This window comes from Polypterus senegalus, chromosome 18 (genome assembly GCF_016835505.1).
Source record: "Polypterus senegalus isolate Bchr_013 chromosome 18, ASM1683550v1, whole genome shotgun sequence".
Classification (NCBI taxonomy): Eukaryota; Metazoa; Chordata; class Cladistia; order Polypteriformes; family Polypteridae; genus Polypterus; species Polypterus senegalus.
In genome coordinates, this window is record NC_053171.1 from 52,907,360 (window position 1) to 52,920,016 (window position 12,657).

Below are 12,657 nucleotides of genomic sequence, written 5' to 3' on the forward strand. Positions count from 1 at the left end.
AACTTTTACACAACAGTGATTTTCGCATCAACTGTTCCTGAGGTGACCTCCCAAAAGTCTCTGACAGAGTGCTCACATGATGTCATCAGCATGACCTTATAAAGGGTTATATTATGTGCATTTGGATAAACTTAAAATGTGCTTCTCAGTATTTTTGTTCTTGGTGTTCTGAGTTATTTTCTGGCTTTCAACGCTGTTTCTGACCTGGTGAAAGATTGGTTTTGACCATGGCACATTTTTGATTTTGTTTCGGTTTTCCTTTTCTAATCCACTTATTATCCAACCCACTATATCCTAACTACAGGGTCACAGGGGTCTGCTGGAGCCAATCCCAGCCAAAACAGGGCGCAAGGCAGGAAACAAACCCCGGGCAGGGTGCCAGCCCACTGCAGCCTTTTCTAATCCCGAACTAAAAATCAATCAATCAAATAGGGATCCTGAGGTGGAGCAAATTGCCAAAAAGTTTGACTTGTTGTTTGGGGAACAGCGAGGCATTAAGACATTTTACTTACTCATTGGAACAAAATATAAAGAGCACGGAAGTCAGGAATATTTGTGAAAGGATAGACGCATCTGTCAGTATAGGAAATGTGGCTTTGGCAGACAAAACTTATTTAAAATAATCTGCTTTCAGTACCAGTGGTGAAAGAAAACTTTAGCACACCTACCCTTGTCAATTCTGGGACTTCAGAAAATTTCATAAGCTCCTCTCTTGTGGAAAAATTACAAAATCAAAATCTACCTACTTCAGGATTAAGAGCTGACCTGATTGAAGTGTTGAAAAGCATGAAGGGAATTAGTGCAGTGGATCGAGACTGTTATTTTAAAATGAGTCCATCAAGAACACGGGGACACAGTTGGAAACTTCTTAAGGGTAAATTTCGCACAAACATTAGGAAGTTTCTCTTCACACAAAGAATGATAGACACTTGGAATAAGCGAACAAGACTTTAGGGACTTTCAAAACTCGACTTGATGTTTTTTTGGAAGAAATAAGTGGATAAGACTGGTGAGCTTTGTTGGGCTAAATGGCCTGTTCTCGTCTAGAGTGTGCTAATGTTCACTTAAATATATATGGAGATAACAGCTTAATAATGTGGTATAGTCTTTTGCATGTCTTTAGGCATATTAAAAGCATGAGCATGCTGATTATTTACTGCGTATACGTAACACAATGTCACTTTTCTTTGTCTCACAGATTGTGAAGAACCAACTTTATCGCTTTAGCGTGGTCATGAATGAGCTACAGGCAACAGACAATGTACCTTACAAGGTCATTCTGATGAGTGTGATCAACGCACTCATCTTGGGAGTAGAGGACCTGCGAGCTCGAGACAAGTTGAGAAAAGAATTCATAGGTAATAAGGATGTTTTTACAATACTCAGTTGCTTTAAACAAGCTGGAGAATGTTATTTTATAGGTACTGTATATTGTATATTCAGTACTGATGAGTCAAAACATTATGATCACTCACATGTAAACAAATGGCGCATGTAAACACCAAAAATGTAAGCTGACATTCGGTACTTGTAGTCGACATGTTGAACTCAGAATATATGAACAGGTGTAAAGACCTGAGGGCAAAATTGTTACGGCCATACTACTGGTTCAGAGTATTTCCAAAACGGCAAGGCTGCTCATGGTCCACCACCTACCGACAGTGGTCAGAGGAGGGAGACATCTATAATGAATGCATTTGTTCTTCTAGTGAACTATTTTAATCTTTAAGGTTATCTGCTTTGCAAAAACTGTGAAAATCATGTCACATGTTGAAATACTACATTTTATTTTCACAGGATTACAGCTCCTGGATTTCTTACCAAAACTAAGGTGGGTATGTGTCTCTCTCAATGCTGTCATGTTTCTGCAGGTTATGTCTTTGAAAACAGCCTACTCTCAAATCAGTAGTTCAATTAAAATATTTGCAGGACATTCACTTAAACAATGATTTGTAATGCATTCAAATTTTCACTTTAGTCAGGGAGCAAAGGATCAGAGATGTTATTTTGAAGAGCTCTATAGGGTGGCCCAGATCTAATTATCCAATTTTCATAATTACCCGAAAAATCCCGGACCATCGAGAAGTATGTGAACTGACGACATGAAGAATCATCTTCGCGCCGAACTGGAATCGTCCCCGCATAAATCAAAGTCGTCCAGCTGATCTGGATCTGCATAATTAGATCTGGACCACCCTGTAATAAAAATCACTTATTCTCTCATACGAGATGGACAGAAATCCTTATATAAAGCTTCATAAAAGTACCACATGGGTTAATGAACTGAAAACTGAACAGTCAACACCAGCTACCTTTATAGAAAATAAACTAACCAGAACAGATGAGCCCTCAATAAATTCTTATTACTCCTCTCCTATAGAAAGTTGTGCTCAGTGATGTGAGAGTGGCACATATTTGCAGTCGCACTGTCATTTCTGAAGACAGTAGCGTGTCCTTCAGAACCTATGGTACAACTAAAAAGTACTTGGTAATGGGGACTTGTATATTCATTTAACCATGTGTTCCTGAACCTGCACCTTAGCTATACTCACAGCTACCTGGACTCTAAGATAAGTAAGCCTAAAAATTGAAGGATTTTAGGAAAAAATGATATATAGAGATAGATAAGTAGGAAAGGCAGTATATAATAGATCGATAGACAGATATGAAAGGCACTATGTAATAGATAGATGGATGTGAAAAGCACTATATGATAGATGTGAAAGGCACTATATGGTAGATAGGAAAGACAGTATATGATAGATAGGTAGATGTGAAAGGCACTATATAATAGATAGGAAAGGTGCTATATGATAGTGTGAAAGGCATTATATAATAGATAGATGTGAAAGGGACTGTATAATAGATAATTGGACAGATTTAGGTTTCGGGATGACTCTGTAAATTTCATTCCTGCTCCTGCTGCCTCTTAACAGGGAAGAAGATGATAATGATTTACTAATTCAGTGCGACACATTCGAGGAAACCATGAACGAAGATGAAGAGGAACTGATGAAAATCTACGGTGGCATTGACATGAGCAACCACCAGGAAGTGTTCACTGCATTATTTAACAAAGTAAGGACTTCTGAGCTGTCTCAGACAATTTTGAGCATTATCCGTGTATAAATGTTTGGTGCATACTTCCTAATGATGAAACTGTGGAGTGAGCACAGAAACATTTTATTTTGCACCCTTTATATATTTGAGAATAATGTCCATTTATGATAGCTACTGTACATACAGCCTCAGAGCCGCTCAGTTTAGGTTACTTGGCAGCTCTGTCTTGGTTCCATTGTGGCTGAGTGTGTAATTGTGTAAGTAAGTGTACCCAGTGGTGGACTGGCACTGACTTGCTTCAATAATGAAATTGACTTAGCAGGGTTGAGAACAGCCTTCAGAAATTATTCAGACCCTTCACATGTTTCCCATTTTACTATGTAGCATCCTTGTGCTAAAATCATTTAATTATTTTTTGACTCATCAAACAACACTCAGTACCACAGAATAGCAAAGCAGGCACACGATTTTAGAAATTTGGGCAAATTTATTAAAAGTTAAACACTGAACTGTCACACTGACAGAAGTATTCAGAGCTTTTGCTCTGCTCAGGTGTAACTCATTCTGATTCTTATCTTTGAGATGTTGCTACATCTTATTTGTAGTCAGACCTGTGGTCAAGGCAGATGCTTGAACTGATTAGAAAAGGCACACACTTGTCTAAAGAAGATTCCACTGGTAACAAAACCAAGCCATGAGGTTCAAGTAATTGCTTGCAGAGCTTAGAGGAGAGGATTATGTGGAGGCTTAAAAAATATTTGTGCAGCATTGAAGGTTCCCAAGAGCACAGTCACCTTCCTAATTGTTGAACTGAATAAGTCTGGAACATCCGCAACACTTCCAAGAGCTGGCCAACTGGCCAAACCAAGAGAAGAGTCTTGGTAATAGAATTGACCAGGATCCCAATGGTCACTCTGGATGAACTTCAGAGAACCTGCATGAAGATGGGAGAAACTTCCTGAAGAGCAACCACCACTGTAACACTCCGCTAATCTGCACTTTACAGCAGAGCTGCCAGATAACACATGAAAGCCAGCATGGAAACTATGAGAAACGAGAATCTGTGGTCTGATGAAAGCAAGATATGACTTTATGACTTCGATTCTGTCTGGAAGAAACCATGCAGTGCTCCTCACCTGTACAGTATCAGTCCAGCGGTGACGCATGGTGGTGATAACATCTTGCAGCAGGGGAATCGGAACAGAGCAAGTACAGTGATAATGAAAACCTGTCCAGAGCTTTCTGGACCTCAGACTGTGCCTGAGGTTCACCAGGTCAATAACCCTAAGCAGAAATAAAAAAAAAATACACTTCCAGCATAACTCTGGGAATGTTCTTGAACTGAAATGATTCAACATAGATGAATGTGTAAAAAATGAAGGAGTCTGAAGGCACTGTATGCGTTGTGGGCATTACCAAGATGGCATCAGGCGGGTATAAACCTGCAGGATTTGTCCCCTATATGTTTGTCTGAATGCACAAAGACCACTAAACTACAATATGCCCAATATGTCCTGGAAGGGTATAAGGTATGGGGACCAGCACAAATGGGATTACATAATATGGAAGCATACACTGCTCCCCGAGAGCACAAGGGGGCTTTGATCCCTGGGACTCCCCTTTAAAGAGAGTGAAATTAGGTAATAAACGCCAGAGGTGACAATACCTTCTGGCGTCTAGAAGTCACATCATCCCTGGAGCAAACGTTAGACACTTAGTTGATCCTCTGACACAGGAAGAAGACGGGATAAGGGTGCAAAGACACTTAACGTTTCTAAAAGGGCATCCTATCCTGTTGTCCTCAAAGCAAATCTGAATCTGGAGACAAAGGTGAATTCTGTATAGGAATTAAGACTGCCTCATAACTACAGGCAGATTGAGCAAAGCGTTGGGGTGGGGGGGATTAGGTGAGAAGTCCAAAAAGCAATAGCTAGTAAGTAAAAACAGGAATATAAAAAGATGACTATCAGACCACCACAAGACAGCAGTTATTTCCACTGAATTCATCTTATTTGGAGAAAGGTGCTCCACCCATCATCACAGGTGCCCCCACCCTGAGTGGACGTAAAACAGTAATGGACCTGTCAAACCATATTACATACTGTGTGCTCTTTCTGTGTTGGGCCGGTGATATGCATGGCCTGCTGGGATGATTGCTGTTGTGCATTGCCCCTCATTTATAACATTCTGCTCGGCTGAGTTCTCAATGGACGCATCTCAGTGACATTTTGTCTACTTGAATTCTAAACTGAAACCTGCAGTAAGTTGATTTTGACTATTGCTGCTCAACATAATTTTGAAGTTTTGCTCAACGTATAATTATAATAATTGTCCTTTGGGGAGACATTACTTTAATGGTAACTGCAAAACTGTTGTATTTCAGCCTGGGTTCCTCATCTGGCAGGGTTTCAAATCCCTCATTATTCCCCCCCCATGGTCATTTTCAGTTATTATTCTGATATTAGGAACTATTTAGTTCATAACAAGGACATTCTGTATGCACAAGCATTAATTTTAATATCGTTTTAGATTCTGCAGTATGTACTGATGAATATCTACAGAATGTATTAAATATATAAATAAATATCTCTCTCAATATATATATTTATGTACTGTATATATACATAATATATACAATATACAGTTATGCTTGAAAGTTTGTGAACCCTTTAGAATTTTCTATATTTCTGCATAAATATGACCTAAAACATATTTTCACTCAAGTCCTAAAAGTAGATAAAGAGAAACCAGTTAAACAAATGAGACAAAAATATTATACTTGGTCATTTATTTATTGAGGAAAGGATCACTTGTATTCTGGGGTGGCACGGTGGCGCAGTGGTAGTGCTGCTGCCTCGCAGTTAGGAGACCCAGGTTCACTTCCTGGGTTCTCCCGCTGCGTGGGTTTCTTCCGGGTGCTCCGGTTTCCTCCCACAGTCCAAAGACACGCAGGTTAGGTGCATTGGCGATTTTAAATTGTCCCGTGTGTGTGTGTGCCCGGTGTGTGTGTGTGTGCCCTGTGGCGGGCTGGGATTGGCTCCAGCAGACTCCCGTGACCCTGTAGTTAGGATAAAGCAGGTTGGACAATGACTGACTGACTGACTGACTTGAATTCTGTTCTGTGTGTTATATTGTATTTAACCTCTTTTTTTGACACCCACTGCATGTCCACTGGAAGGGGGTATCTCTTTGAACTGCTTTTCCCAAGGTTTCTTCCATTTTTTTGCCCTAAAAGGTTTTATTTTGGGAGTTTTTCTTTGTCTTCTTAGAGAGTCAAGACTGGGGGGCTGACAAGAGGCAGGGCCTATTAAAGCCCATTGTGGCACTTCTTGTGTGATTTTGGGCTTTACAAAAATAAATTGTATTGTATTCTGGTGTGATTTGTTTATAAGCAAAATGTTCATGAGTGACAAACATTTTTTAATAAACACTTCATAGATGAAGACCATGGACAGAATAAAAAAACAAAGTCAGAAAGCAATACAGAGTGTTGCTTTTTTTACCATGTGACCGCAGTGGACACAAGGTTTATTTGGTACTGTTTTAATTCATGAACGAACTGCACCGACGTAAATCACCTCAATCGTTTTGTGTCTCATCTCAGCTGAGGTTTTTCGTTTACTCTTCGCTGTTTAGTATTCATTCGCTGTGTTTTCTCTTTCAGGTCAGCAGTTACCCTTCCTCCCTGCACTTTCTCTCAATACTTCAGGACCTATTGCATCTGGGACCAACAAACTTCAACATATGGCAGGCTTTAGAAATCCTTGTAAATCGAGCCATGCTGCTAGCTGAAGATGGTAAGCAAGATAACGAATCCATCATTCAGTCTCTTCAACAGTATCTTATCTGAGTGCATCATCACAAAATGGCTGGCAGATTCCATTAATAACTCGTAATAACAAAATAGATTACTAGATTCAAAGAAAAAAATTATAGGCACATTTTTATAAACTACTAGAGAGAGAATAGAATCGTAATAGAAAAAAAATAAATTGTAATTAAGAGAGAGGATCCTGATGTCCTTTGTTGTTTTTTGAAGGTTACTCACACAACCTTTTTTTTTTCCAAACTGAAAGACCGTTTCGATTTGAGCTGCGGCTGTATTTATACTGGAGGTTGGGGTGACGGTACAAGAATGAAGCTCATTGTCACATGACCTGTAATTTGCATTATATACCATGATAAGAGGGAAAAATAAAATAAATAACCATTTGAGTTTCAAACTATAAAATCAATGAAGATTAAAATAATAATAAGTTGCATTTATAGAGCGCCTTTCACAACCCCAAGTTCGCTTTACATACAGAGTAAAAAAAAAATTATACAGAAGAGGAAAGTTTTAAATTGAGATTTAAAGGCGGAGAAAGAGGAGCAAACTGAGAGAGACTGAGGAAGAGGAGCCATAACACTGAAGGACCTGCCTGTCTGCCCAGGGTGGAGAGTCTGGTGTGTGGGACAGTAAGGACCTGAGAGAGCCACGAGGAGAGTATGGAGCTAGGAACTGAATGAGGTAGAGGGGGCCTTTGAAGGGGAGAAGCAGAATCTTGAATTTAATCCTTGATTGAAGCGGTAGCCAGTGAAGCTGGGAGAGAACAGGGGAGATGTGAGCAGAATGCTTTGTGTGGCTGCGGAGTTCTGAATGAATTGTAGCTTCTTTGTAGATATTGCAGGGAGGCTGATGAAGAGGGAATTACAGCAATCAATATGAGACATCATGAAACAATGAACCAGAGTTTGAGCATCAATTAATGCATACTATGAAACGTATCAAAGATGGGATTTACTTTCATATGGCTGGCACCCCCTGCAGCATTTGAAATCAAATCTGCCCTTTTCCACTGCCTTCCTAAAATACATTCTTATAATAAACTTCACTTGTGTCCTGTCAGGGTTACGGAAATAACACATTTTTTTCTTGCATATTGTTTTTGCTCCTTTTACTTTTCTTTCACTGACATCCTGATTGTCCCCATTTTGTGAAATGTGCTGCTCTGATGCTGCATGTTGTTAAGCACATGGGCCACACTTACTATTGTGTGTAACGTCGTGGCGTCTGGCTTATGTATTGTTCAGCCTCTTGCTTAGGTGACTGAACTTTACTAGAATAAATGCGAGATTTGCAGAAAGTAAAAAATTGCTCTTTATAAGAATTTACTGTTAACTATCTGTTTAAGCCTGTGCTGTAAAAAGCCTGGGGTCCAGGAAACTATTGAAATCGTCAGGAAAAAAAAATGAAATGTAGAGATGTCAGGTAATTGAAAGGAACTACTCTGGGCGTCTCTTTCCTAGGAGGTTTCATTTTGTCGATGTGTTTGCCACATTTCTGTATTAGCAGCTAACCAACTTTGTCTTTCTTCAGAGGTTTCATCTTGTCGATGTGTTCGCCTCGATTGTGTTATTAGCGGCTAAGCAAGTTTCTGTGTCCTCGGAGGCAAAGCCCTTACCCAGACTCCACCTCTCACTTCCGGGCCAGACAGACAGACAGACAGACAGACATGCACACTTCCACGCGTAGACGTTTATATATATTATATATATATATATAGTATATCTATAGGCTTAGACTGAATTTTTTTTTTTTTTTAGCAACTTTGAGTTTTGCCCTCTGAATTAATTTCATCGCTGCAATGAGTGGCTGCCTGTGAATGAGAATTACACTGTGATGGGACCTTTACTGGTTACTTGTAGTACCATGCACCTACACCTTTAATTGTTGCACTACTCAGTTAGGCTGCTGTTAATAATCACCTAAGACAGGGGCTCCCAAACTTTTGGACGTCAAGTACCACCTGAGGTTAAGTGAGTTGTGTTGCGTACCACCCGCACCTTGTTGAAATCTGCATCCACAGGCGTGATTCAGGACAGGGGTGGAAGCCACTGGTTTGTTTTAAAGCACTCTTTGATTGGTATAAGAAGCGACCCCCTTCGACTGTCTTGAAGACCACTCTTGTACCCCTGATTGATTAATCAGCACAGATCAGCTATTTCTACATACACCATTAAACTCAATTAAGAATCTGTGAAGCTCGAAGGGCAGTAATTGGCACTGTTAAACGTTTCCAAGTTAATGTTTGTCAGTTACCTTATACGTGTTAAAAAAAAAAAACTTCCCATTGAGTGGTTTAAAATCTTGTTAGTATAGAGCAGGGGTCTCCAACTCCAGTCCTGGAGAGCTACTGTGGCTGCAAGTTTTCATTCTAACCCTTTTCTTAATTAGTGACCAGATTTTACTGCTAATTAACTCTTTGCCGTATAGACAAACTAACTTAAAATAAAGCAAAGTAAAAACGGGCAATTATCATAAAATGCCATATTATAAAAACACTTTATTGTGTGCATGCATGTAGATTCAGTTCATTGCATATTGTTGGTTTTAGCCATGCAATTTAATGCTGTTAATTATCAGGATGAGCATGGAACTGTGAATTGGCCAGCTAGGGTGTGACCGTCTGTAATCATCATTAGCCTGCAAAAGACCCCAGGAATGGCTTAATTAATGGCAAGTCCGTGTGAATTCTTCCTCTACAACCACTAATGAGAAAGGTTAGAATCAAATACAAACCTGCCATGGTTTTTTCTTTTCTTCTTCTAACTAGTTTTCCTGCTTGTGCTAAAGTAGGACGATTACCAGCTATGGTGTGTAGAGATAAAATGGGTTAAGGCTTTGTAAATAAGGGTTACTGGTAAGTGCCTTGTATGCACTGCATTTATTTTAGGTGGTCTCTCTGACTTATCTAGGGGTGCTTATTTGGCAAGGGCTTTGTGTTAGTTTTTTCTTGTAGTACAATAATTGCTCATTTGTTAAAAAAAAAAAAGTTTTCAAACAGTTGAATACCATTTTTACAGCACCCGGCTTTGTGTCCGTTTGGTTTATGGGATCTCTCGATTCAAACCTCACATTAAATGTGATCCTTTTTTACTGAAGAATGTTAACCCCCACCGTCCTCCCACTAACCATCAGTTCAGGACGGCTGTCTACGTAATTCGCCAATCAGAGGTCCATGTAACGTATGACGGCGATTTTGGTTTCTATCTCAAATTGGGGTGTAAGCAGCCAACGAGCGTTCGGAGCAAACACGAATTCAGTTATAAAACTTGATTCATTCCTCCGTCCTCCCGCAAATCAGTTAACTGCGCCCGCACTTTACAACGTGGCAATTATATGCTGCTACCAGTCATCGGCTCCCCTCTTTCCAGCTACGCTCTTTTCTCCTTGCGTATATAATCGTTGGTTATAACGGATTATAAAGCATATAGTTTATACTTGACATTCGGTCAGCATGTCGTAATTTTTTTTTTCTCTTTTGAGATGATGGTGACGTACCCCGCTTCTCATTCTTGTCCTTGTTGTATGAAGAGCTTGAGCTGGCACGGATTTCATTCGCTCACCTCACGCCTCGTGTGGCCGGATGCGTTCGATTGGACCGACCAAAGCCTCGTTTGTACTTGTCACGTGCAGCTGGTCCGCGCGCGCTGTGACAGACCAAAGCACATTTTTTTTACTTGTTGCGCCCGTTCGATCGGCGCCTTGATGGTCTCCGAAGCTCTGTTGATGGAAGACGAGTTGCGAATGCTGTTGTTGCCTTTAAGAGAAAGAAGAAGAGAAGGTGGAGTGTCTGAGATATTGGCCAAAAGCGGTCCTGGAAGGACGAGTGTAGTAATCTTGTGAGTGGGGAGTTATGATGAGCAGATGCATTTCAGATGTGTTTGCATATTGATTTGATGACCTGTTGCATCATCTTGAGCTCTTAGTTTATCATTCTGGTATCCACGTAACGAGGCTCGCCTTAAAATTGAGCATTTTCGATACACCGCCTGCCAAAAAATATTTCCGCACAACAAAAAAAAAAACGCGCGAGTTGGGGGCGTATCTCCGAATATGACGTCACTTCCACGCATCAAGACTATATTAAGCTTTACGAGCCGTACCGGGATATTTATGATTTTTTTACGTATTTTCTCGATTCTGTTTACAGCGGTGCTGCTTTAGTATAATGGCTTGACCCTGAGTTGAATTAATCGGTTATGAAAATCAGAGAGCGAGCCTGACGGAATTATTTTAAACTTGACCTACTGTGAGGTGACGATCTTGTCCTGGGAAAGGTGCCATATGTAGAATTGTGGCCGGTCCCAGACTTTAGAACTTCACCAGTTCTGAAACTTTCCACCTCCAAATCTCTTAACAGTTAAAGGAGACGTTCAGTGTGGTTTGTTTGTTTTTGAGCGGTACAACCAAAAATTACATTGTGTTGCCCAGCCCACTCATTGTTTTCTATTTTTTTTTTAATAAACACAAAAATTGACTGGAAATGTGTAGTAAATTACTGATTGCATTACTTGATTATTATTACTTTATTATTACATTATTTTACTGTCAAACATTACTATATTTTAAACAGAAATACAATAGTAGACAGTGACTTCATGATAAGCTGAGCCACAAAATAAATGGGATGCAGCACTAGGGTGTAGTTGCAGTAATTTAATTAATTTTTATGTCAACTGTAATATTATTGTAGTTTAGAAGCCAATAATTTACTTAAAACAATTTTACTCAAAAGAGGTGACCTAACAGTTAAATTATGCTACAAATCATTTTGCCATCAGAGACACAGACCATCAGTTTTATATAGTTGATAACATTTCATTCTATAGAGGGATTGTTTCCTGTTGTCTGGTGGAAAAGGAAAACTTTCTATTGTGATAATAGAGTGTGCCGCAGGGTCACCAGTTTATCGCAAAAGGAAAAAAAAAAATGAACTTCCGTAAACACAAAAAATGAGTTTGCTAGCCATCCTCAAGTTTCTGTTTTTCACAGCACCAATGAGTGGGAGCCGCCTGGAACGATTTACAGTGATTCTGCAAAGGGGGCAGTGCTTATGCAAATATACTAACTTTATGCAAATTGTTTCCTGTGCCATTGTGACTTTACAGCACCACAACAATTATTCATAAAAACACTCTTGTACATTGAAACGATTGATATTGTGATAGTGTGCATGTATCTAAAATATATTTTTTTACTATTTATTGTGTAACAGTTTTATTGATTGTGAAAGTGCACAGTTGATGTAATGTATTTTTACAGAATTTTGTTTTACAGTGTGTTCACCCATATTCCTCAAACCTTGCGTCAAGCTGAGTGTTGGCGCAGGGCCGTCTTAACATGTGGGCGCCGCTGAGCAGTTGGCTGGGGGCCCAATGCTAATCACTGTATGTTGTGACTTGCTGACTGGTTGTGTAGTTGGGGACCCCAGTGTATTGCTTTGCCCAGAGGTCTATGATGCTGGTAAGATGGCCCAGTGTTGGCGGTCCCTGAAGTTCTGCTCCTGGCCACCTCGTTGTTTGGTCGCTTATTCCTTGTGTCTGTGGTTCTCTGTGTGAATGAACACTTTCTAATGTTTGTACCCAGGATTTCACTTTTAACCTTTGGTAAAATGATATGCACAAATAAAAAATGTCTCCCAATCTAATTTAAAATTTTACAGTAATTTGCTGTTGTATGATAGAAAATGGCTAAAGCCTGCTGCGATTACAATATGCATTTCTCAATACAGTATTTTATTGTGAAGAAAAAAACAGTTAATTTATGTAAAA

The 12,657-nt window shown here is 39.7% G+C and overlaps 1 protein-coding gene across 2 annotated transcripts in view; it reads left to right on the forward strand.

The window, feature by feature from the left end:
* inf2 (inverted formin 2) overlaps nucleotides 1-12,657 on the forward strand; it is a 195,341-nt gene that overhangs the window by 90,465 nt on the left and 92,219 nt on the right. For both annotated transcript variants that reach the window (XM_039741927.1, XM_039741928.1), the window contains exons 4-7: nucleotides 1,199-1,358; nucleotides 1,798-1,831; nucleotides 2,937-3,078; nucleotides 6,725-6,857. In XM_039741927.1, the coding sequence (XP_039597861.1) occupies nucleotides 1,199-1,358; nucleotides 1,798-1,831; nucleotides 2,937-3,078; nucleotides 6,725-6,857 (469 nt within the window). The remainder of the gene's footprint in view (nucleotides 1-1,198; nucleotides 1,359-1,797; nucleotides 1,832-2,936; nucleotides 3,079-6,724; nucleotides 6,858-12,657) is intronic.